This window comes from Pholcus phalangioides, unplaced genomic scaffold (genome assembly GCF_987345545.1).
Source record: "Pholcus phalangioides strain wild (caught in Gottingen) unplaced genomic scaffold, Ppha-v1.0 ptg000018l_1, whole genome shotgun sequence".
In the NCBI taxonomy this organism is placed as follows: Eukaryota; Metazoa; Arthropoda; class Arachnida; order Araneae; family Pholcidae; genus Pholcus; species Pholcus phalangioides.
The window spans coordinates 11176201-11200304 of record NW_028301611.1 but is presented as its reverse complement, the minus strand read 5'-3'; the positions used below and the strand labels follow the sequence as shown (position 1 = coordinate 11200304).

Below are 24104 nucleotides of genomic sequence, written 5' to 3'. Positions count from 1 at the left end.
AGAATCGATCTGAGCTGATAATTGGCAAATATGTGTGGAACTCTCCACGTTCTCAATCAGAATTTGTAATAAGTGCAAGGTTATTATAATTAAAATTACTCTGGGTAGTTTTTCCTCAAAAACTGCTAATCTGAATTCAGCAATTTTTTTAGGATATCTTAACGAGACCATGGAAGAGAGATTTATGAAATGAAAAAAAATAGTTCAGTTTTCGTCCATCAGTTAAAAATGTGGCGCTTTTTATTGCATTTTACATTTTCTTTTGGTCCTTATAGCGTATATACCTAGTTTCAATGGAATACATCTTCCAGAACGGGAGCTGTATAGGTCGGAGTAGTGTCAGTATTCTGACAACTGCTGCACTGGTCTCAGAAGTGTCAGTATACTAAAACCACTCAGACCTATATAGCGCCCGTTCTGGTAAACGTATTCGATTGAAACTTGGTGTATACGCTATAAAGACCAAGAGAAAATGTAAAATGCAATAAAAAGCGCCACTTTTTTTTACCTGGTGGTCGGAAATGGAACTTTTTCATTTCATAAATCTCTCTCATTAAAATATCCTAAAAAAATTGCTGTATTCGGATTAGCGGTTTTATAATCACCTTGTACATGAATAAATTTAACTTCATCACAATTTAAAGTTCGAAATTATTTCATGCGATCAGTTAATCAATAAAATAAAATAGACGCTAAATTTTTAACCGAACGTAAAGTAAAATAAAAACATGATTTTAGCAGAAATTAATGAGACTCCCTCTACCGTCTCGCAAAAAATTATACTTTAGAATTTTTAGAATAAGCTTAAATATCTGAATAATATCGTACTCATCCAGCACCTCCTAGAGATAGAAGGCCTCTGCAGTATTTGCCATAAACGTCATTAAGACTACCTAGCAAGTTTGCCACATTTTCAAACACAGCATCCTATTTCGTTTCTTCTTATTTTGGCGTAGAGTCTTCCTGATTGGCTCACAAATACCGCATAGTGATTGGATGTGGGGGCATAGAAATCGCCAATTCTGAGCCCGATCATTTCTTTTCCTCACAACGATGATACTGGCACGAGCAGGGAATTTTTTTCCCCGGGATATTCTGAGGGAAAATGGATTACTTACTGACGTCATAAACAGACTGCAGAGGTCTTCTATCTCTAGGAGGTGCTGACTCATCTGAGTCGATGATAGGTTCGAAATTTCTCCGGATTTTTCCACAAAATGTGCAAATTTGTTTTTTCTTCTGATTTTTGCTACAGAACGAACAGTCAATGGCTGCCAAACTAATGTTTCTCAGGAGTTTATGGACTGTTACAATGCTTTTGATATTAATATCTAACAAAACTAAGTCAATGACCCCATACTTACTCGTATTTATAGCTATAAAATTGCTACAAATATTAAACTGCTCGAATCGAATTCGATAAAATTCAGTTATGAGTCCATGAGGCCGGCATCACTAATACGTTATCATGTTTATTATCATCGGAACATAGTTTAATACCAACTCCGTGTATTAATGCGGACGGATCTTGAGTTGTGTATTACGAATTCGCCCCGGCAGAGAATTTTCATCGACATTTACATCGATACGGCTGTAAATTCATAAAAGGGATTGCACAAGATTCTGTTCTCTCTCTCTCTCCCATATTTTAGAATTCTCCCGTTGGATCTCTTCGTCGTCCAAAACGGGATCAACCGCTTTCCTCGCAAAAGTTATTGCACTCCGTTTAAGCATTTCTGCCCCCCCCCCCTGTAATACCGAGAACGACCATTATCGAGCGTCACTCGTCCGGACAACCTGAATAATTCGTAGAAAAGTGAGAGACAACCAGCCATCCAGCGAGAAAAGGACCCAAAATACTACTAAAACTATTCCATTTTGGGCGAATTTTTTTTTTTTTGTGTGTCTGGGAGTCCCTGCCTCAGTCACTTTTGCAGATAAAAGGAGACAAATATTTTGGGATCGGGAGAGAGAGAGAGACTCTCTCTCTCTCTCTCTCTTCTCCATCCTCTGGTTTAGATGATACGGACCGCGCCTGCGTGCGATCCTCCTTTTCGGAAAAGTCCCTTTTCCCACCGACTCCTTTATTGCTAGAATGCCATCCCTGGCTCTCTGCATCATCCAGCATCCCTATCCGGGATGCGAAAAACGGGATGGCGGGAAATCGCCAAGCTCCAAAGGTTCTCATTCTCTAACAGGCGACCCGCGATGGAGCAATCGCTTCGCTTTTCTATCTATTTGATGTTAGTTGCTCTCTCTCTCTCTCTCTCTCTCTTTACCTTTCACTCTCTTTTAGTGAATCGTTCACGTGGACCTCAAGTGAGGTCCCTCTAGTGATCTGTCTATGACACCAATGATACGGAGCACCAATATAGCAAGAGACGCCTTCATTATGTGATAGAAAAAAAAGAAATGCAACTCAAAGTTTATTGTTTCTTTTCTATTGTTTCCCATCTCGGCAAGGAACATTCTGGGACATGGGACGTGTTATTGTTATTCAGGCCCATCGGGACAGCTTCGTGTTATTTCCCCGTTTCTTTTATTTGGATTGTTGATAATGGATGTTAGCAGAAAGTGTGTACCTGTGTGATATTTCCCCGATTCTCCAGGATGGTTTAGTTTTCACCCGGCCCGTATGGGAATCGCTACGGATATGTCGAATCGGATCGTTCTACGTGAATCCGGAAGGACACAAAGGACACGGGGGATATCGAAAATTTGCCTTGAAGTTTACTTATGAAACATAAACCACGCAGTGCTTAAATATTTCAGTGAATAAGAACGACTGTGACTTGTTCAATATTCACCTCTAACTACAATTCAGTTGAAAAAAAATTGTTGAAAATAGAGTATCCTTGGAATTCATCAAATATAGCGGATTTTTACAAAATGTGGAACCGAAAATAGCAAAAAAACACCTAGGAATGGCTAAGTTTTAGTTCCGTCATCGTAATTGTGTTGGTCTGTGCAGGATAATATACATGAACAAAACGGAAATTACTGCTATGGATTGGGATATACATTTGCGCATAATCTACGGATATCAAGGGACACATCACACCGAAACTATGGATACGTGCCCGTGCAAGAACAGTTTGTGTAGTTTTGTGATGTCCAGAGCGATACGATAGCTGATTTGTATATTGCCGCAGATCATATATATATATATTTCCGCGTAAGTAGCAGGGATTTAACCAAAGTATCGGTGGCTCAGAATCCATGTTAAACCCCAATATGGAAATATACGCATCAAGTCGTTAATGTGTACGTAGGAAGGAGGTGGGAAAAAGTAGTACCCGTTCAAGAGAGGTTACGCTCAGCATCTGAATCGCTCGCTGTTACAACAATCATCTCGAATCGTTCAGAAATCACCATACAAGATGCTGGCAGTCACCGAATATGCATTGGCCGAATACTTTATTAGGTAAGTCTGCATTCCATGTGTAATTCAGTAGTTACTATCTGACTGAAAACTCACTTTTTTCATGGGCATAATTTTTCAGCCCCCCTCCCCCCTCCTCCCTTTTGTGGGCTCTGTATTTGTATTTGCATTTGTAAAAATAATATTTTTCTCAATTTTTTCACATTTACTTCAAAATTGAAAACGTTTATTCATTAATTTAATTGAAATTATTTTTGGTGAAAATCAAAATAAGTGGAAATTTTGACGTTTTTGGTTATGATCCTCATTAGAAGATGATTACTTATATACTTTTTTCTGGAATATTCTATTTTAACTATCAAGACATTCTTAATACAAACGTAATACCGTCGAATCCCGTTATAGCAATTAAGTCTCGTTTCAACGAACACTTTTCTAATCCCTCAAAAAATTTCACATAGGAACAATGCAAAAACCTGGAATTCCTTTATAACGAATTGATTTCCCCCGGTCTCTTGGAGCTCGTTATAACGGGATTTGACTGTATATCCTCTGTAGTAAAAGCACATGTTATACAAATGGAAATACAAGGCCAGAACAGGAGAAATGTCCAACGAGGTGGGTGAGGGAAAGATGCCCATAACAAATATGGATGAATATGGTCAGAATATGTCTAAAATACAGCAACCAAATTAAAAATGGAATTATAAAAACTAAAAACTATATATAAATGTTGAAAAATATACAAACATTACTCAGTTATTACATATATTATGCATTATTATTTTTTATAACAAACTCTTAAATTTCCCATAACTTCAATAATGTTCATGATTATCACGATGATTTATTAACTGGTAATTATCAATGCTCTGAATAGAAAGATGATATTATTGTATCGTATTGATAATTTTAATCGATTTTTTTTTCTGCATTTTTCGAAATTCAAATTCGATTTTTCTTGAAATAGTAATGGGGAATTTTCCTTCAAATATAATCAGAATATTTTTGACATTTTAATCAGGATATGAACAAATGTATAGTTAGAAAATTCTCAAAATTTTAGTCAGATTATTTTTGAAATTTCAGAATATTTTTTACATTTTAATCAGAATATTCTTTAAATTTTAGTCCGAATATGTTTTACATTTTAGTCAGAATATTCTTTAAATTTCAGTCAGAATATGTTTTACATCTTGGTCAGAATATTATTTACATCTTTTACATCTTGGTCAGAATATTATTTACATCTTTTACATCTTGGTCAGAATATTATTTACATTTTAGTCAGAACATTCTCGAAATTTTAGTCAGAATATTCTTTAAATTTTAGTCAGAATATTCTTTAAATTTTAGTCAGAATATTCTTTAAATTTTAGTCAGAATATTCTTTAAATTTTAGTCAGAATATTCTTTAAATTTTAGTCAGAATATTCTTTAAATTTTAGTCAGAATATTCTTTAAATTTTAGTCAGAACATTTTTTAACTGTAATCAGATTATTTTTAACATTATAGTGAAGTAATTCCTGAAATTTTAATCTGAGCACGTCCGAAACAAAATCAATTAAATTATTATTTAACTAATATAATAACTAATTATTTGTATTGGTATTGTAAACATTGCGTTCTCTTGTATATAAAATATCATTTCCTTCATATATAAAACCTATCACAAATCAAATGCTTAGCGGAATCGTATTTCTTGTTTCGAAATGAAGAACCAAAACACAATGTCTTTAAAGGTATTAAAAATCAACGTTTTTTTTTTTCTTTTGGTGTAGAAAACATTACATTGGATAAAAAAATCCGCGAGAAAACCTATAAAAAGACTGATTTTTTTAGAAAATTTTAAAACAATATATTCCGAAATAAAAATGAGATCAAAGAACGGAAAATTATTATGAAATTCTGCAAACTTTTTGAGAAATATGAAACTATTTGTTTTCGGGGGAAAATAAACTGCAAATGAGATCATATTCCTCAGATACGTTTGAGTAATTTTACACATCTCTTCTTTATTCAAGCATTTGTACATTCGGAAGGAAAATGAAACCCATGAGGAAGTAAAGATCAGGAAAATATTTCAATGTCCGGAAAAATAGTATTTTCAATGGGGAAAATGTTATCTATTTGTAGAACAAGTTGTCGAATACCAAAAAAATTAATATTCAACTATAAATCTCGATTTATATACATATATAAATCGATAAATATATGAACATTTCATCTTTTTTTTAATTTTAACATGAGATATACGGACTTTACAATGTGTTTCAAAAGTGTGATGATAACGGTGGATGATATATATATAAGAAATCAGGTGGAACATAAAAAATGCAATCGAAATTCGAAAATTATTTATTTATAAATATTGCATTCGATTTTATAATGTATCATTCCCTTTATAAAATCATTTTATAAATGCTTAGCTGAATCGTATTTCATGATTTGAAATCATGAAAACCAAAATAATTTCTTTTTAAAGATATTAAAATCCAATTTCTTTTCCTTTTATTTGGAAAACATAACGTTGAAAAGTTCCGCAAAACGCTATAAAGGAATTGGTTTTTGAAAAAAAAAATTCAAAAATAACATATTCTGAAATAAAAATGAGATCAAACAGCCGAAAATGACTGAAACTTCCTTTTTCTTGAATTTTTTTTCCAGTAACATGAAACTTTATTTATTTTTTTTCGGTGAAAACATATAAACTACGAATAAAATTGTATTCTTCAAATATTTTTGTGTATTTGGCGTATTTCTTCTTTATTCAAATTATAATGAATCTCATTTGCATCTTCGGAAATAAAACAAAAAAAAAAACCTAAGAGAAAGTGAAGATCATGGAAATATTTCAATGTTCGAAAAAAGAATATTTTCAACCGTGCGAAATATTATCTATTTGTAGCACCAGTTTTTGAAATTCTAAAAAAAAGAGGAATTTTCGCAAATAAATTTGGTTTATGTATATTTATTCTATTTTTTTATAGTTTAACATAAGTTGTATGGACTTTACCATGTTGAAAGAATGATGATAACGGCGGACGATATATTTTAAAAATATGTATCAGAAATGAGTTCAAACATAAAGCAAAATCTATTTGAAAAAATTAATTATTTATAAAGATTGAGTTCGATCATTTAAGATATCATTCCGATCATAGAAAATTCAAACGCGTATCAGAATCGTATATTTCATGTTTAGAAATCCAAAACCAAAACAATGTTTCTAAAAATATTAAAAATCTAATTCATGAAAAATTACATGGAAACATTCCATAGTACCCTATGAAACAATTGATTTCTGAGAAAATTCTAGAACAACATATTCTGAAGTCAAAATGAGATCAAATAACCAAAAATTATTGTGAAACTTTCCATTTCCCTCATTTTTTTTATTTTTTTCATTGAGAAATGTGAAACTTTATTTGTTTTTGGGGCAAATAAACTACAAATGAGATAAAATTATTTTGATATTTTCGTTATTCAAACTATAGTAAATCTCGTTCGTACATTCGGGAAAATGAATCTTATGAGAAAATGAACATCATAAAAATATTTCAATGTCTGAAAGAGAAAATATATTGAACAGGAAAAATTGTATCTATTTGCAGAATCAGTTGTTGAAATCCCAAAACAATTTAATCTTCATTGATAAATCTCGATTATATACCTATATATTTTGTTTCTTTTTTTTGTAGTTTTACATCAGTTATATGGATCTTACTATGTTGAAAGAATGATGATAACGGTGGATTATGCATTTTATAAATATATTTCAAAAATTAGTTCAAACGTGGAAACAATCTGAATACAAAAACTAATTATTTATAAACATTGCGTTCGATTGTATAAAATATCGTTCCCTTCATAAAATCAAATGCGTGGCAGAATCGTATTTCCTGATTTGAAATGAAGAACCTAAACAGTGTCTTCGAAGATATTAAAATCCAATTTATTTTATTTTATTTGAAAAAAAAGTTACATTAAAAAATTCCACAAAACCCTATAAACAATTTATGTTTGAAAAGAAATTCAAAAGAAACATATTCTGAAACAATAGTGAGATCAAAGAACCGAAAATTATTATAAAAAAAACTTTAATTTTCTTCAGAAATTTTTTGAGTAACACGAAATTCTATTTTATTTCGTCAGAAAATCAGCTACAAATGAGATTACACATTCTCCAGATATTTTTGTATATTTCATGTATTTCTTCTTCACTCAAGCTATAATAAATCTCATTTGTACATATGGAAGAAAAATTCAACTTACGAGAAAGTGAAGATCATAAAAACGTGTTTCAATGTTCGAAAAAGGAATATTTTTAACAGGAAAAATGTTATGTATTTGCAGGGTATCCCGTAAAAAATCCAAAATGGTGGATTTTTTGCCTATAATTCTCGATTATTTCTTCCTCCTTTTTTTTTAACATGATCTATATGGACTTAACGATGTTGAAAGAATGTTGATAACGGTGGTTGATATATTTGAAAATATATTTCAGAAATCATTTCGAACATAAATCAGAATATAAATGCAAAAACTAATTATTTATAAATATTGCGTTTGATTTTGTAAGATATAATTCCTTTCATAAAATCTACCACAAATCAAATTCGTAGCAGAATCGTTTTTTCAAGAATCAAAACAATGTCTGTAAAAGATATTAAAATTCTGTTTCTTTCTTTTTTATTCAGGAAACACATTGGAAGAATTTCCACAAAAAAACCTATAAAACAATTGATTTTTGAGAAAATTCAAAAACAACAAAATCCAAAGTAAAAATGAGATCAAAGAACCGAAAATTGGGAAACTTTCGTTTTCTTCAGTTTTTTTCTGAGTAACACGAAACTTTAGTATTACGGCAAAAAATTACAAATGAAATTATATTCTTCGGATGTTTTTATATATTTTGTGTATTTCTTTATTCAAGCCATAATAAATCTCCTTTTCCGGAAAAAATAGAATGAGAAAGTGAAGATCAAAAAACATTCCAATGGCAGAAATTGGAATATATATTTAATAGGAAAAAATTTATCTATTTATAAAATAAGTTGTTGAAACACTAAAATGTAATCTCCGATATAAATCTCGATTTTATATATATTTTTTCTCCTTATTTAATATAGTTTATTCGTAGATAATTTCAATAATATGAACTTTACGATGTTGAAATAATGATGATAGTACACTTTAAATATATACATATTCCAGGAATCAGTTGGAACATAAAACGGAATAATTATTTATAAATATTGCGATTGATTTCATAAGGTATCATTCATTTCACAAATCAATTGCGTAGCAGAATCGCATTTCATGATTTGAAATCAAGAACCAAAATAATGTCTTTAAAGAACATTAAAACCCAATTTCGTTTTCTTTTTATTCAAGAAAAATTTACATGGAAACATTCCACAAAACCCTGTAACAAAAATTGATTTTTGAGAAAATTCAAAAACAAGAAAATCTGAAATAAAAATGAAATCAAAGAACCGAAAATTGTTTTGACAGTTTCGTTTTCCCCAATTATTTTTCACTACCGTGAAACTTTGATATTTTTCAATGAAAAATCAACTACGATTATATTCTTCAGACATTTTTATATCAATTTTACTCATTTCATCTTCATTCAAACTGTAATAAATGCCATTTTTACATTCGAAGGAGAAAAAGTTAAACTTTTAGGAAATGAAGATCACGGAAAATATTTCAATACCCGCAACCGGAATATATTTAACAGGAAAAATGTTATATCTACTCGTAAAAGAAGTTGTTGAAATCCTAAAAAAGAAATGGAATCTTCTCCGATAAATCTCGATTTATGTACATTTCTTCTCTTTTCCGTAGTTTAACATGAGTTATATGGACTTTACGATGTTGAAAGAATGATGATAACGGCGGATGATATATTATTAAGATGTATTTCAGAAAAATGAATTCGAACATAAAACAGAAAACTATGATGGACCGTTTCATTTCTTTACGTATATTAAAAGAAACTATACTTGTAATGTGGTTTAACTCAGGAAATATATGTATTTCAAGAATTAATATTCAAAAAATATTAATATCTGTGAAAAAATTGGGAAATTATTATTTCTTGATTATTTCTGAATAAATTTACATATCTCCTATTTTGGTTAGTTTTTAAGGTCTATGGAAATTATTTCGTAAAATATTTGAAGTTTAATAATTTTATTTGAAATTTTGTGTTCTAATATAAATAATCGGGAGCATGTGATTCAATGTGAAATGTGATAAACAATTTCTACAATTTTTCGGCTTATCTTAGAAATTAGTATCTGAAGATTTATGGTTGTGTCGAATGTTAATTATCACTCATTCTTAAAATATTTCACCCTAGGATAATTAAGCCAGCTTATCCCACACCTCTGTGTCTGAGTCACTTTTTTTGTCACCCAATGAGCTGGTTCCATTGCTCTTTAGGTCATTATTTCGGTCACTCGTGCTCTTACACACTCTTTATTTCACTCTTATTTCCACGCGCTCAGTGTTTCCCAAAGTGGGCAATATCGCCCCCTGGTGGGCGATGGAATGGTCCAAGGGGTGATAGAACCTACTGATTTATCATAGGATCCTATGGCTTACTTGAGTTGGGGGCAATGAGGGGAAAAAAATTCTGAAGAAGGGGGAGATGAAACAAAAAGTTTGGGAGACTATGCTCTAGGTCACTATCATGTTTACATGCTTCGAATTTGATTCTTTTAGTAGCTCGTTTACCTGATCCCTCGCTCTCTAGGTCAGGAGTTTCTCGTAGAGCGTTTGATAGTTATTAGGCTATCCAGCAGAACCCTTGGTGATAATGAAGCTATTCTACACGAATTTTTGAATATCCAAAAAATTTTTTGTCACTACTGCTATCTGAAAAGTCTCATAGCCCCCAGTGCAAGATGATAGAGAACTTAGGCACCACCTCTTGATCGGGGCGTACACAGGAACAAATTTTGAAGGGGGAACAGAAGGCTTGGGGGTTGCAGAAATTGTTTTCCCAATAAATTTTAAGTTACAACCATTTAAAAAGCGTTAAAATTAACAGAAATCGGTTAAAATAGCACGTAAAAGGTACTTTCTTTCGATATTTTAATTTTTGGTCGGCTTGGGAAGAGTGGGGGGGGGGCACGGTAATCCTATTCCCCCCATTCGTAGGTCTCTGCCCTAAATATATATATTTATTATCATAAATCATTGTGCCAGATCTTATCGTGGAAACCCTATGCAACTGAGGTCCTCGCATGACCCCCTACAAGAAGGCGAGGCTCGTGCATAATCCCCTGCGGAACTTCTAACGAAATGGTATATGTTATACTTTATTATGGTATATGTTGGAGTGTGTCTGCGTGCGTGTGAGCAGTGAACCTTCCGGGAGCTTTGTTTCTGTGTAATGTTTGTTATGTGTCGTGCTGCCATCTGCCATCAATTTTTCTAACTATGCATGAAGTGTAATGAATGTATAATAATACCTCTGTGGTCCTGTTGCTTCTGCGACAAGACTTTTTAAGGGGAAGGTCAGCTGAAATTTGTGCCACGAAGTTCGGAACCACAGAATACCAACAGTAGGAGCCCTACTGCAGGATGGGGGGAGGAAGGGGAAGGCGCGTGGATTTCGTATTATGAGAAACCATTAACAAAATATATATGTATGAATATATATATATATGTTTTTGGGACATAAATTTGCAAATTTTTCATCATTTCAACTTTTCTAGCCAAAATAATCATGAAAAAATCGCAGTGAAATGGATGCTACAATTCACTGATAGGCTATATGCCTACAGAGCAAAGTAAATAAAAAAAATTGATGCCTTTCAATGTAATTTGAGACGCAGGGGGACAAAAAATTACTGTTCCAGTTTGGCGCATTTTGGTGTCTAAATAAAGCGCCAAGCTTGTTTTGAAACACATTTTTTTTTTTTAAATTAAGAGAACTGAAATTGTTATCTTACTGATACTGAAATGTCGTTAAAAAGCATTTTTAGCAAGAAATATACTGTAATAAGACATTTTTTCATTTCAATGTCACGTGTGTCTGTTCCCTTGAAAAAGTAAACATTCTTTATTGAAGAGAAATTCCGATCAATTCACGGATCAATTTCTTTAATTGACAATCCAAATCGGGCTCCTGAATCGAGAAACGAATAGATTTTTCTTCCGAATCTCATAAAAGAAAACCAAAAAAAACTAATTGAATTAAGCGAATGTCTCCTCCCTTATAATCCAATCATCTCGCAGATGTCGGTGAAAAGCGTCGGATCATCGATCACTTAAATCCATTAATGAATCTCTGTTATCTAATGGTCTGAACCAAACTTACAGTTTCTCTACTTCAAATCCAGTCTAGACCGTCAAAAACATTAGAGATTATTCAGATACCGATAAAGAAGATTGCTTGTTCATTATACAAATTCTTCAAAAAATATTTTTCTGACAATCAGTAATTTTTATTTATAAATTATGTGTGTGTGTGTGTGTGGGAAGGGAGGAAAGGGGGCTTTGTCCCCTGGCTCCTTCGGCATCCAACCCCCCCCCCCACCTCCTCCAGTAAATCTCCCTACCAGTCAGATCTGCTTTATGTTGTCACGCGAAAATGCGTAGTGGAAGCCTACAAAATCGTCACCTAATTGCTAGTTTCCCCACTTCCGATTTCGATACGCTATATAGTGCAATCGACAAAGCAGCACAATATATACGAGGCACCACAAGAAGTAATACAGTACAACACGCAATCCACAATCTACCACAATGCGTAATATAGCACAATACACGACGCAACACGAACAATACAGCACAATACGTAATGCGCCACAATACGAATTATACCACAATACGCAACACAGCACCATGCGCGACGCAACACGAACAATACAGCACAATAAGCGATACAAGAAACAATACAGAAATAATAAACGGAGATAAATGCAAAAATGGAAATAATGTCGTGAAACGGGAGTAACTTGTGTACAAATTTTGGATATTTTCTGTATTATCTTCCTTATAAATTAACATTTTTTAGTGAAATTCGCACCACTAGAAAGACGTTTTCCTCAGTGCTTTTGTGTGAGGATAATTGATTTGGAACTTGTTATGATAGGAAAAATAAATGCAAAGTTGTGCGCAAGAGTACTCCCCGGTCAGGTAGAGAGTGTGACTTGGGTTCTACTCTATTATCTTGTTTTTTTCGCCTACCGAAGCGTGTTTCCATCTCAGGCGCTGAAAATAATTCGGGGTAAATGAAAAAAATATATAAATACATTTTTTTTATTATTATTATGCATATTTATGGGAAATTATCCTTTTATGTGTACAATATGAATCTGCCTAATCAAACATGCCTGTTTAATTAATTTTATTTCGGAGGGTTTATCTTTCTCATTACAGCGAGAGAGAGAGAGAGAGAGTCAGATCAATACCAAACCCCATCTTTCAGCTCCGACTTCCATTTACATGATAATCATAATCGTTATCATATTACAAGATAATCATAATCGTTATCACATTACATGATCATCAGAATCGTTATCACATTACGTGATAATCATAATCGTTATCACATTACGTGATCATCAGAATCGTTATCACATTACGTGATCATCAGAATCGTTATCACATTACGCGATAATCATAATCGTTATCATATTACATGATAATAAGACTTTTTACACGATAATCTAATCATCAAAAATTTCGGTAATCTGACCTTGGTATTTTTTTCCCTGATATTTGAGTAAGATAAAATCCCCCAACTCTGATGTTGGGCCTACTTTGTTCTTCATCGAATTGTTTTGCAGTGGGAGTTAGAACAACATGCATGTAGAAATGTCCTCTCCACTTGTTAATACGTCATACCTCTAAAGACTGGTTATATTTTTAGAGATAATGATCAAAAGTAAGAAAATTCATCTCTGTCTCCTTCCCACGGAGACCCGAACGCGTAATTGCAGTCCCTACATTCTTAGTAACACAAGAGATTTTTTCACGCCTGTGATTGGTTACTACCAGCAAGGAAGATAACAAAAGAACGTCACGGGGTGTGGAGTTTTTTGTGAAACTGAATTTCGAAGTTCAATTATATAACCAAAAAATGAAAGCATTTTTTAGTGAATGCATAAATGGTAGCAGGGCCCAGCTTCACTGGGCACTCACTTTGCGAGCCGTCATTACTGTCATCTTGATGCATCTGAACTGCATTTGATCAAATCAAAAAAATAATAATAAGTAAAAACATTTTTTGGTAAATCAATAACAGCAAAGATGGGAAAAAACGCTAAAGGGGGAATCGAACACAATACCTTCGATACGTGTGTCCTGTGGTCTAACCATTGCACCAACTGGGATGTCGGGATCAAGCACAATTAAGTATATCTATTGTCCAACGCCACCAGCAAATATTTGACTGAGTGACGTAATGGTCCATCACTCATTACGGCCAATCACGATTCGCTAAATTTCTATAATGCAGCTAAGAGTGTATTGTTTGTTTATAAGCGACTCGAACCCTGGTCACTCGTTTGCCGGACGAGTGTTCTACCAAGTAAGCTATGGAAACGGATAGAATATTTCTCCCTTGAAGCTTATATTTATATGTTGAAATGCTCCGTACGTAGACGGCTGAGGAAGTCAAATAATAGCTCGTGAATGACATAGGCCACCAGATGGCGACATCTGCGTAGAAATGTCCTGTCCACTTGTTAATACCTCGAATTGAGTCCTCGAAAGACTTGTTATATTTTTGGAGGTGATAATTACAAGGAAGAAAATTTATCTCTTATTCACGAGCTATTAGTTGATTATTGTCGCCGTCCATGTACGGAGCCTTTCAACACACACACACATATATATTAATCAGAAGCGTGTATATATATATATATACACGAGCTCCAAGGGAGAATTGGTCTCTCTGTTTCCAAGCTTAGTTGGTAGGTCACTCGTCCGGCATGCGAGAGACAGGAGTTCATGTCCCCGTGGGGACAGAGATGAATTTTAAAGTCGAAATAATTATGAGGGATTTTGTTACAATTCGGAATCATGGAAAATCACTCCTGCGGTTGGACCTGCAATCACTTCTTCATTTCAATCGCAGTGGCTATGACGTAATCTAAAATAAAGGAATTGAAGCGTGTACCCAACTCACCCTCCTAGTCACCAAGACAATTTATTATCTGACGATAATAAATTTACAGACATTATTTCAATTCAAATCTAGAATTATATTAGTAGTCATTTTTAGATTGTGATAATTTTTTTGGACGGACCGACACCCTCTGCGGACTAGTGGTTGAAGGAGACTAGAAAGATCAATCAACAAATCAATCGAGAACTTCATATCAGCTGATACGTAGGTTAAACTTGAGTCCGTGTTGACGTGTTCCCTCTCCAAAAAAATTTGGAAGTTGTTGTCAAAAGACTTCTGGTGAAGTGGATAGATGAGAATAATGTATTTTTGGAAAATCAGCATGGGTTCAGCAAGGGGAAGTCGTGTGTGACCAACCTACTTTGCTCCTATGGTCACGTGACTAAGGCTTTGGGTAAGGTAAAAAAAATGCCGATGTTGTTTATCTTGATTTACAGAAGGCATTCGATCGTGTCTAACATGGTAAACTCTTGAAGCGTTTAGACGAGATTGGAATTGGGGGCAACTTGCTAATTTGGATAGAATCGTGGTTAAGAGATAGGTCGCAACGAGTTATGGTGAACGGGGAATTCTCTGGTTGGATAGACGTCACAAGTGGAGTTCCTCAAGGAAGTGCCCTTGGCCCCATACTTTTTTCACTTTTTATCGATAAACTCGATCAGGGTATCGATGGGATTACTAGAAAATTCGCAGATGATGTGAAGCTAATGGGGGTAATCGGGAATCAAAACGATAGGGAGTTGCTCCAGACCAACTTAAACAGGATTGCAGCATGGACAAATGAATGGAGCATGGCGTTTAGCGTTGACGTGGTCGCTCATTTTAGTTCGAACAACTCACGTTTTACTCACGAGATGAATGGTATCATTATTCCGGATGCAACTAGGGTCACCGATTTTGGAATTCTCAACCAGACGCGTAGGTTTTTTTGAACATTGTTCACAGTGGTGGTTAAAAACTGTACAGAATGCTCGGTTTCATTCTCAGAAATGTCTCTTCGCGTTTTCCTGAAGTTATCCTTCCACTCTTCCCGGGCTTAGTTCGTCCTGGATTGGAGTATGCCGTTAGGTTTTGGAGGCCATACTTACAGAGGAACATAGACTTGGTCATTGACTTTTCTTGAATATGTTTGTATTGGAAGAACGAAGGTGTCGTAGAAGGCGAGATGATCGAATTGTTTAAAGTTTTGAACGGGATGGGTAGGATGGATCATGAATTAATAATACACCGTCAATTGACTGCTTCGACATGGGGACAACGGTATCGGTTGGTAAGACACAACTCCAGGTTGTGGTCCCACAGGAAGTTTTCCCTAATGGGGTTGTTGTGAATAAATGGAATAGTTTACCTCCGGGATCGTGAATTCTAACACATTTGACAAGTTTAAAAAGGAACACGATAAACATATTAGGGTGAATCCAGAAGCTATCTTTACTTAGTTAAGACAACCATAATTTTTTACGGGCAGTGATTTTAGACACAATTTTATACTATCGTTGTATATACAATTTCTAGTTTTTATTAATGCACTTTTAATTGAGGGTTGCTGTATTTTGTAAATATATGACATCCATATTTGTTATGACCACCTTTTTTTCAGCCTCCTAATTGAACATTTTGGCAGTTGTTGCCTTGTATTTGTAGTTGATGTAGTTAAAGCTACAAAGGGCTCAATCCCATATTAAATTATTGTAAGTTTTATGTAACGCAAATCACAGTAAACATTAGTTACGCACTGTTTGTGTCGCATTTCACTCATCATGTTGAGTTTTCCGAAGTTTTCATGTCGAGCTGAATGAAAAAATTTCTAACTATTTATTTACTTATTGTATTAAAAACTACTGTGAAAAGTATTTTAGTGTAAACCACACACACACACACACAGTTTTATTATCAATCGGTTGATTTATTTATTAATTTTTGAAATGTACTACGGACTTTCCAACAGCTCTGTATATTGATTGGTATATATTTGAATTATTGGTTACTTAGAATAAAAAATTAAAATGCAAAAATAACACCGTAATTTTTTTTTAAATTAAAATTCAACATTAACGCAAAACCAACTCTTTGGCATGTTTCCAAAATGAAACCATCAAAAGTTGGAGTCATCACATTTTCCGAACCAAAACTCAAGATGCCTTTTATAGAAATCTAAGAATTTTCAAAAATGGGATTTCGGAAATAGCATAATTTTTCCTAAAATATTAATTAAGTCTACGCGTTCTCAAAATTATTTAAATATTTTATCCGTTAGGGACACCAACGGGTCCATTCTATTCAATTAACGCCCAAACTATTTATTTTACCCACAAATGAAACAAAATCTCCCCAATTCATTTCACATTGAATATATCACAGCTTTAATAAATATTTAATTTTTCAAGAAACGCAAATGACTCGTAGATTAATATGAAACGAATATAAATTCTGGACGATGATGATGATCACAATGATAATCAAAAATTAACTATTCATGAACGAAAGACGTGTAAAATTCAACCAATGCTCTTCATAGAGAAAAAAAATTTTAAATATTTTTGATGTCATTAGAGGAAAAAAAATTGAATTATATTTGGAGGAAAAAGAACTTGATCTCTGAGAATAAATTTCACAAATACTTTGTACAAAAGAGAAATTTTGATCGATTTCTATTATTCTCGTCATATTTTATCAATTTTATAAAGAAACCACGAATCTAAATCTGAATGAATGAATAGCATAATTCAGAGCTATTAATGTTGCTGATCATTTTCTAACGTGTTCAAAATTCGTTGAAGACGATTTATTATACAGGGCGATTACTTAATTTCAATTGCAGCATTTTACCTTTGATCCTAGAGGCATGCTTCAAATTAGGAAAATTTACCCAAATAACTCAGATACGTCATTCATGCTGCAAAGGGTTGTATAGCTATTGAAATTTTAAAAAAAAAAAAGCTTTCTGTACGGACACCCTGTTCTCAAATACCTAATAAGAAACTGTTTCCTTCTGTTTCCTCTGAAGCCAACGGAATAAAAAACCCCGACGTTTCTAAGTACAACATTCGCTGAGATATTCGAATTGGAAAAACGCAGGAAATTTTTGAAAAGACAGAATAAATAAGGGAAAAAGAAGCGTTATCTGTTAGTTTTAGCTGTTCTTTCCCAAATTTTTCTCTGATTTTTGAATTTTAATGTGAATACGCACTTGTGTGGAAACGGGGAATTTTCTTTGTTTGCTTCAGGTGAGAGACGAGGCAAAAAGTTTCTAATTAGGTTTTTGAAGACATAGTGTTCGTATATATATATATATATAATTCAAATAACTGTACAACTATTTGCAATATGAATGAAGTGTCTGAGTTCTATACGTCATTTCGATAATTTTACTGATTGGAATATGCCTCTAGCGCCAATGTTACGCCAATGAAATGCGGCAAGGAGAATTAAGTAATCACCCTGTGTGTAATACATCCATAAGCCCCGTTCACATGTGCGATAAAACATCCCGGGAAGTTCCCGGTAACGGGGACTTTCACTACAAACCATTCACATGACGTTTAGTTTACGCCGGCAATCCCCCTCTTCTTTCCGGAAGTCGTCACTGGTTACGTGGGTTGAACGGAAGTTGTTGATTCAAGATGGCTGACGAAGGAGCTTAAAGTAGTTTTCGCGGCGCAAAGGATTATGGGAGAGAAGGTCGGTGTCGACCACCAATCCACCCCAAGAAAGATGGGCTTTTTGATGAGCTTCTCTCCCACCTTTTTCTTCTCTGCGAGGGGAAAAAAGTTGTCATGCCGGTAATTATCACCAAAGTGACCCCCCAATCTTACACGGGGCTATAGAGTCTTATTTATCATGTAGTACAGGGGTACACATAGCGTCTGGCCCTCGGGCCAAATGCGGTACACCGAAGGTTTCCATCCAGCTTGTGAATGTGTGCTCCGGTGATAATGTATCAATATACTTCCAGGATGAATGCCTGGGCTGTGATCATGTTTACTTCATAAAAAATACAGGAAAGCGGGATCCGTACGGGATATCGCCAATTATTGTAAAAAAAAATCAAATGCAACTAGAGATGGCAATTACAGCCAAAACAATTTGACAATTGCCTTTGTCAAAGGAAAATAAAGTTAGGGACAGCTAAATGTCATGCAAACTTCAAATGTCATCAGTATAACCGACCCGGAACATGAATATCTTCGAAAACATGAGTATATTAGGACCACGCACCCCATGCTCCTACATGCACTAATTCGTTATAAATTCAAACAGAGGAATGTATACGAGTCGCATGTACAGTCGAGTAATGCTAGTAGTAGTAGTAGAGCCTTCGAATACTGCATATGGAAATAATTTCTAAATATATTTTATTTAGGCATTTTTAATTTCTAGTTAGCCGTGGCTGTCTGTGTTCATTAACGAAGTACCATTAGTAGAGCCTTCGAATGTAAAAAAAAAAATGGCGGCACTTGAAACTTTCCGAGGGCAGTTTTTACTTGGAATTGAAAAAAATGCTATAATTAGGAAAAAGTCGTAATTATACTTGAAAAAAAAGTTATGTCGTTGCTAAAGAACAAATGCATTTTTTTTTATTTCATGGTTGTTGTTGTTTCCGGTTTTTTTTTTGCGAATACAGTCAAACCTCGTTAGTGCGTCACCCGGTTAACACGCCACTCCGCTTACCGGGTCACTTTTTGGAAGTCCTAATTGTCCTCAGGCAGGAACTGGCACAGCTATGGCTTACTCCGTTTGACAAGTCACTCCGCTTACAAAGTCATATTTTTGCTCTCACAAGAGTGGCTCGTTAACGATGTTTGTGACTGTAAATGTGGAATTTCCGACTGAAACAAATTTTTTTGCCTCACTTAAATTTACTAAATTTCGGGTTTTTTTTTATTTGCGAAATTTACGTACCTCTAATTATGAGGAAATTTTTTCCTCTCAAAAAAGTGTATGTATTCAATAAAAAAGCTAAAAATTCTAGGTACGTATAACCATTGGATATAAAAATTTGCATACCATTCAAACCGGAATGAATTTAACAGAGTATGAAAATTTATTCATTTTTATCTCATTAAGAGCTCGATTTTTTTTGTTTTAGCCGCGACCGTTTAAGAAGCGATTAGAGAGAAACATCTTTAAGCAAAATATTCGAAAATTGACAGCTTATTAACCACTTTATCGGTTTTGTTATCGCTCCTTCTTTTAATAAAATGTTTTTTTTTCCTCCCTAATGTGTGAGTCAACCAAATGTGGAAACATGGGGTTTCGGGAGGGTGTGAAGAGATAATAATATATTATTCTTGGTTAGATTATTATTTTACATGATTGTACAAACATGTTTTAGCGATTCGATAACAAAGGCGATGTGGTATATGGGAATTGGGGGTGGGGGGAGCGTCCATGATTAAATATTAGCCATTACAATAGGTAGCGATTTTCGGCCGAGGAACTACCGTTCAGTGCACAGGAACTCCAAGGAAAGATTGAGATATTCGTTGCCTCTGTAGTCTAGTGGTCTAAGCAGAGCGTTCGCCCTGAACGTGAAAGAGCGTGGGTTCGATTCCCCGCAGGGCAGTTGCATTTTCTCTCGTTCCGAAATATGTCTTCGTATCAGTCAGCTGTTAGAAAAAAACATTTGTATGGAAAGAGGAGAGTGACGTCTTCCTCGGATAAGTCGGCATCTGATGGCATTGTCAGCAACTGTGAGCTTTGGCCTGAGTTAGGTCCGACCGTCCATGTACGGTCCCGTTCGGTGCACACGAGCTCCAGGGAAAGATTAAGATTCATTGCCTCTGAGATATTCATTGCCTCTGTATAGTCTAGACGATTTTAAGTAATAAACATTTACATTATATACCGTACGTTATACAAAATGCACCGCAGGGTAAGTCCAAGAACATATAAATATTGTTACGAAAAAAATATGTAAATAGCTCTCATTTATCATTTATTATGTCATTTTTCGCCTGTTGAATAGTTATTATGATACGTAAAAATGAAAATTTACGCATTTCTTTATAAATCGCCAAATTGGCAAGAAACTTAGCAAGATTTGGCGACAGCTCCGACGATGTGGCGACGCCATGGCGCCAAAGAGACTAGGCCGGGTAGTCGCGAGCCGGATAGTCGAGATTCTATTGCATATGTCAAAAGATCATTTATACTCAAATGGGTGCCTTCGACGATAGGTAACAAAACAAAGAGAGTATTCGGTATATCATGAACATTCGAAGGTTAATCGTGATTCCGTACTTAAAGGGTTATTCCAATGAAATTTTCTATACGGTGAGTTTTCTATACTTATTCCGGAACGACGAAAATGCCCATACACTGTAGCAACGAGACAATACCTCATAAACAAAAATGTCCCAGGTACGCTTAGGCCAACAAACTCACCTCGAAGATATGTGGATATGGGGTCATTCTGGGATTTGCTGACTTTTTACTTTTGATGACAAGGAGGGGGGGATTTGAAGATTGCTTACGTCATCAACCACCCCTTTTTGAAGATATGAAATATTCTAAGGTGCTGACGAAATTTTGCTGACGGGGGGGGGGGGGTCAAAAATGGCTGACAATCTGCTTATGTAATACTTGAATGGCACCAACATTTTTAAGTCAATGCCGTCATACATTGTATAATACATGTCAGAAGTTAACATACAAAATACACATTGTATCGACGCATATAATGCGTATCATTTTAAAATATCAATGTTCATTGGCGTATCAATCTAAGTATTGAAATCAGTTTTTGTTGTCAGAAATTAATTAATTTATATTCCATGCTTTCATGCGTTAAATTAGTAGTAAAAGGTATTTTTAACTATGAATTTGTTAAACTTGGGAAAATACGTATTCCTTCCTTGAAAAGGTCAAAAGATCATGACATCTGACATTTGCACGAACTGTTTGACATCTCTGTTAACGCATCAACTGGGTCACGGTTGGAAGTTTATCAACACCATTTGAGGAATTTCTATTTATAGACCTTCAAGGTATTTTCCACACGAACGATTCCCGGAATCGCCGATATTGACTAAATAGGTATTTGATTACTGTGAATATGTTACGGTAAATGTGACAAATGATTTTTTTATACATAATAACCGGTTATTATGCATGTTATCGTCTTGATAAGTTTGATAAATTTGTCACTTTTGACGGTTATTATACATAATATCCAAGCGCCATCGGTAAATTTGATAAATACTGAAAACACACGCACTGTCATTTTTACCCGCGATTATGCAGAATAACCAAGTGCCGCTAGTTAATTTGATAAATACTTGGAAATTTTTTTTCTCACCTTTATATGTGATTATTCATAATACCCAAGTGAAATTGGTGAATTTGATGAAAATATTACCAAATGAATCTAGTATTTGTGGTGGATATAGTCTGACCCCGATATAATGAAAACAAATTTTACGTTCGTAACCCGACATAATGATACAATACATACATGAATTATCATGTATAGCGTGGTGCTATATACTACGATATTTGCATGTTTACTAACGACGCTAAGCCTGGATATTGAAACGTGAGTAATTTAGGGAAATTTATAAAATTTACCAACGACGGTTGAGTATTATGCATAATCGGCGATAAATTCATAGATGGCTTAAAATCACTTTTATGGTTGAAATCCCTTTTCTTTGCCAATGGCTCATAGCGACATAATTTGTTGTAATAGAAACAAAATTTAGCAAACACTTTCTTGCTAATTATTAGTAATTAAATAATAATAATTAGAATTTTAGCTTCTAGTAGATCTGAATGTTTATTTCAAATAAAATGTTTTTGGTATATAACAATGCTTAATGAAGCTTTTCGTCACAATGCTATGAAAAAAAGTTTTTTTGGTTGCAATGAAATCATAAACAAAGTGTTTGATAACAATGGCATAATAAATAAAGCTTTTGGTAACGATTTTCTTCTGACTGATTGTGATGGTGGCATTAGTAGAGGACTAATGAATTTCCGTAAAGGAAATGCATGTCTACCTTTTCAGTATTACTAAAGTGCGTCATTATCCCTTACGTTACAACTATTTGAACGGTTGCACGCTGGAATAACTTCGCATGGCTGGCGTCCGCGCCTTTTTTATTTATTCATTATTGTTCGGCCGAGGCCTATGCAAGAGGATGCGGAAGTTATATGAAAATAACGATTTTTGGAAATCGTAGTACGATCTACAATATTTGGTTGTAGGTTGTTCCAGTCGATAATGGTTCTTGGAAAGAAGCTAAATTTGGGACAATCTGAAAAAGCAATGATGGGCCGTAATGTTTGGGAATGGTTGAGTCTAACAGAGAAATGTGAGGGTTTAATTAGAATGTTGGAAGTATATGACATGAATGTCGCTCTCCACTTGTTAATACAAGATGTACGGAAGACTGGATGTTGTGATATTCATGTCATATACATAGCCATCTGGTGGCTCGTCGTCCATGAGCTATTAGCTGATCGGTTCACCGTCCATTGCACGGTTCCGTTCGTCACATATACGCTCTAGCGAAGGAAAATCTCTATCTCCTCTGTAGCTTAGTTGTCAGAGCACTCGTCCGGCAATCGAGGGACCCGGGTTCGTCTCCCGGTAGAGGCAGAGATGAGTGAGTTTTTTCCTTCCTTAAAAAAATTAACATCTCAAATAATAAATATCTTCACAACATCCAGTCTTCCGTATATCTTGTAATGTTGGAAGTGTCGATATTAAAAAAAACCATTTTGAAAAGAAAAGTTAAACGAGAGATAAGTCTAAGTCTGGAGCTTGAGTTCCGATATGGAGACAGACAAAGACCAACAGTTAAAAATGAAGCGACTGTACTTATTTTGGATAGATTCTAATCTGTCTATGTTGGTTTGGGTATGGCTTCAGGCTTCACAGGCATAAGAGGGAACATTCCGGCATGTGCCGATTCGTTAGAAATTACATATAGGAATGTGTACGAGGTGCATGTACGGTTAAGTAGTAGTAGGCATAAGAGAGAGCAGTCTGGTAGCACAGGTGACGGACATGACGGGTGGAGTTTTTTCAGGTTACGACGAAGGGAAAAGAGTTTTAGGAGACATTCGCTCTAAAAATATAATCAACGTGAAGATTCCAGCGGAGATGGAAGAGATTATAATGCCCAGGTATTTATAATGGGAAACCTCAGAGGTCAGAGAATTGTTTATCGAGAAAGGGAAATCGTAGGAAATTCTTTTACGGGTAACTTTCATAAAAACTGTTCTTGGGGGGGTTGAGGGGCGATTACCAGGTTGGGCAATATTCGGTAATAATGTTATAATGTTAAGGTTGTGTTGTAGAGATTCTCTTGGCCAGATATATTGGACACTGTTTTGTATATGACACAATCATCTGCGAAGAGTCTGATACGGCAGTTTATCGAGTCGGGTAGACCATTTATATAAATTAGAAATAGTAGTGGCGAGAGGACCGAACCCTGTGGTGTTCCAGACTTAACATGAAAAAAGGGGAGTTCTGGCCCTTGAATGAGACAAACTGGCTGTTATTCACTGTGACGCAGATTTTGCGTACGGTTTCTTCTACTTCCCCAGGTTACATT

General features: G+C 34.6%; 1 protein-coding gene across 5 annotated transcripts in view; it reads left to right on the top strand.

Moving 5' to 3' along the window:
* Window positions 1-24104, top strand: part of LOC149071729 (potassium voltage-gated channel protein Shaker-like) — a 432235-nt gene that overhangs the window by 145363 nt on the left and 262768 nt on the right. Inside the window, exon 1 of one of the 5 annotated variants that reach the window (XM_089248043.1) lies at window positions 2179-3424. The exons of the other annotated variants lie outside the window; for them this stretch is intronic. Coding sequence (XP_089104169.1) covers window positions 3381-3424 — 44 coding nt within the window. The 5' untranslated portion in view covers window positions 2179-3380. Of the gene's footprint in view, window positions 1-2178; window positions 3425-24104 lie in introns of those variants that run through there. 5 annotated transcript variants of the gene reach the window in all.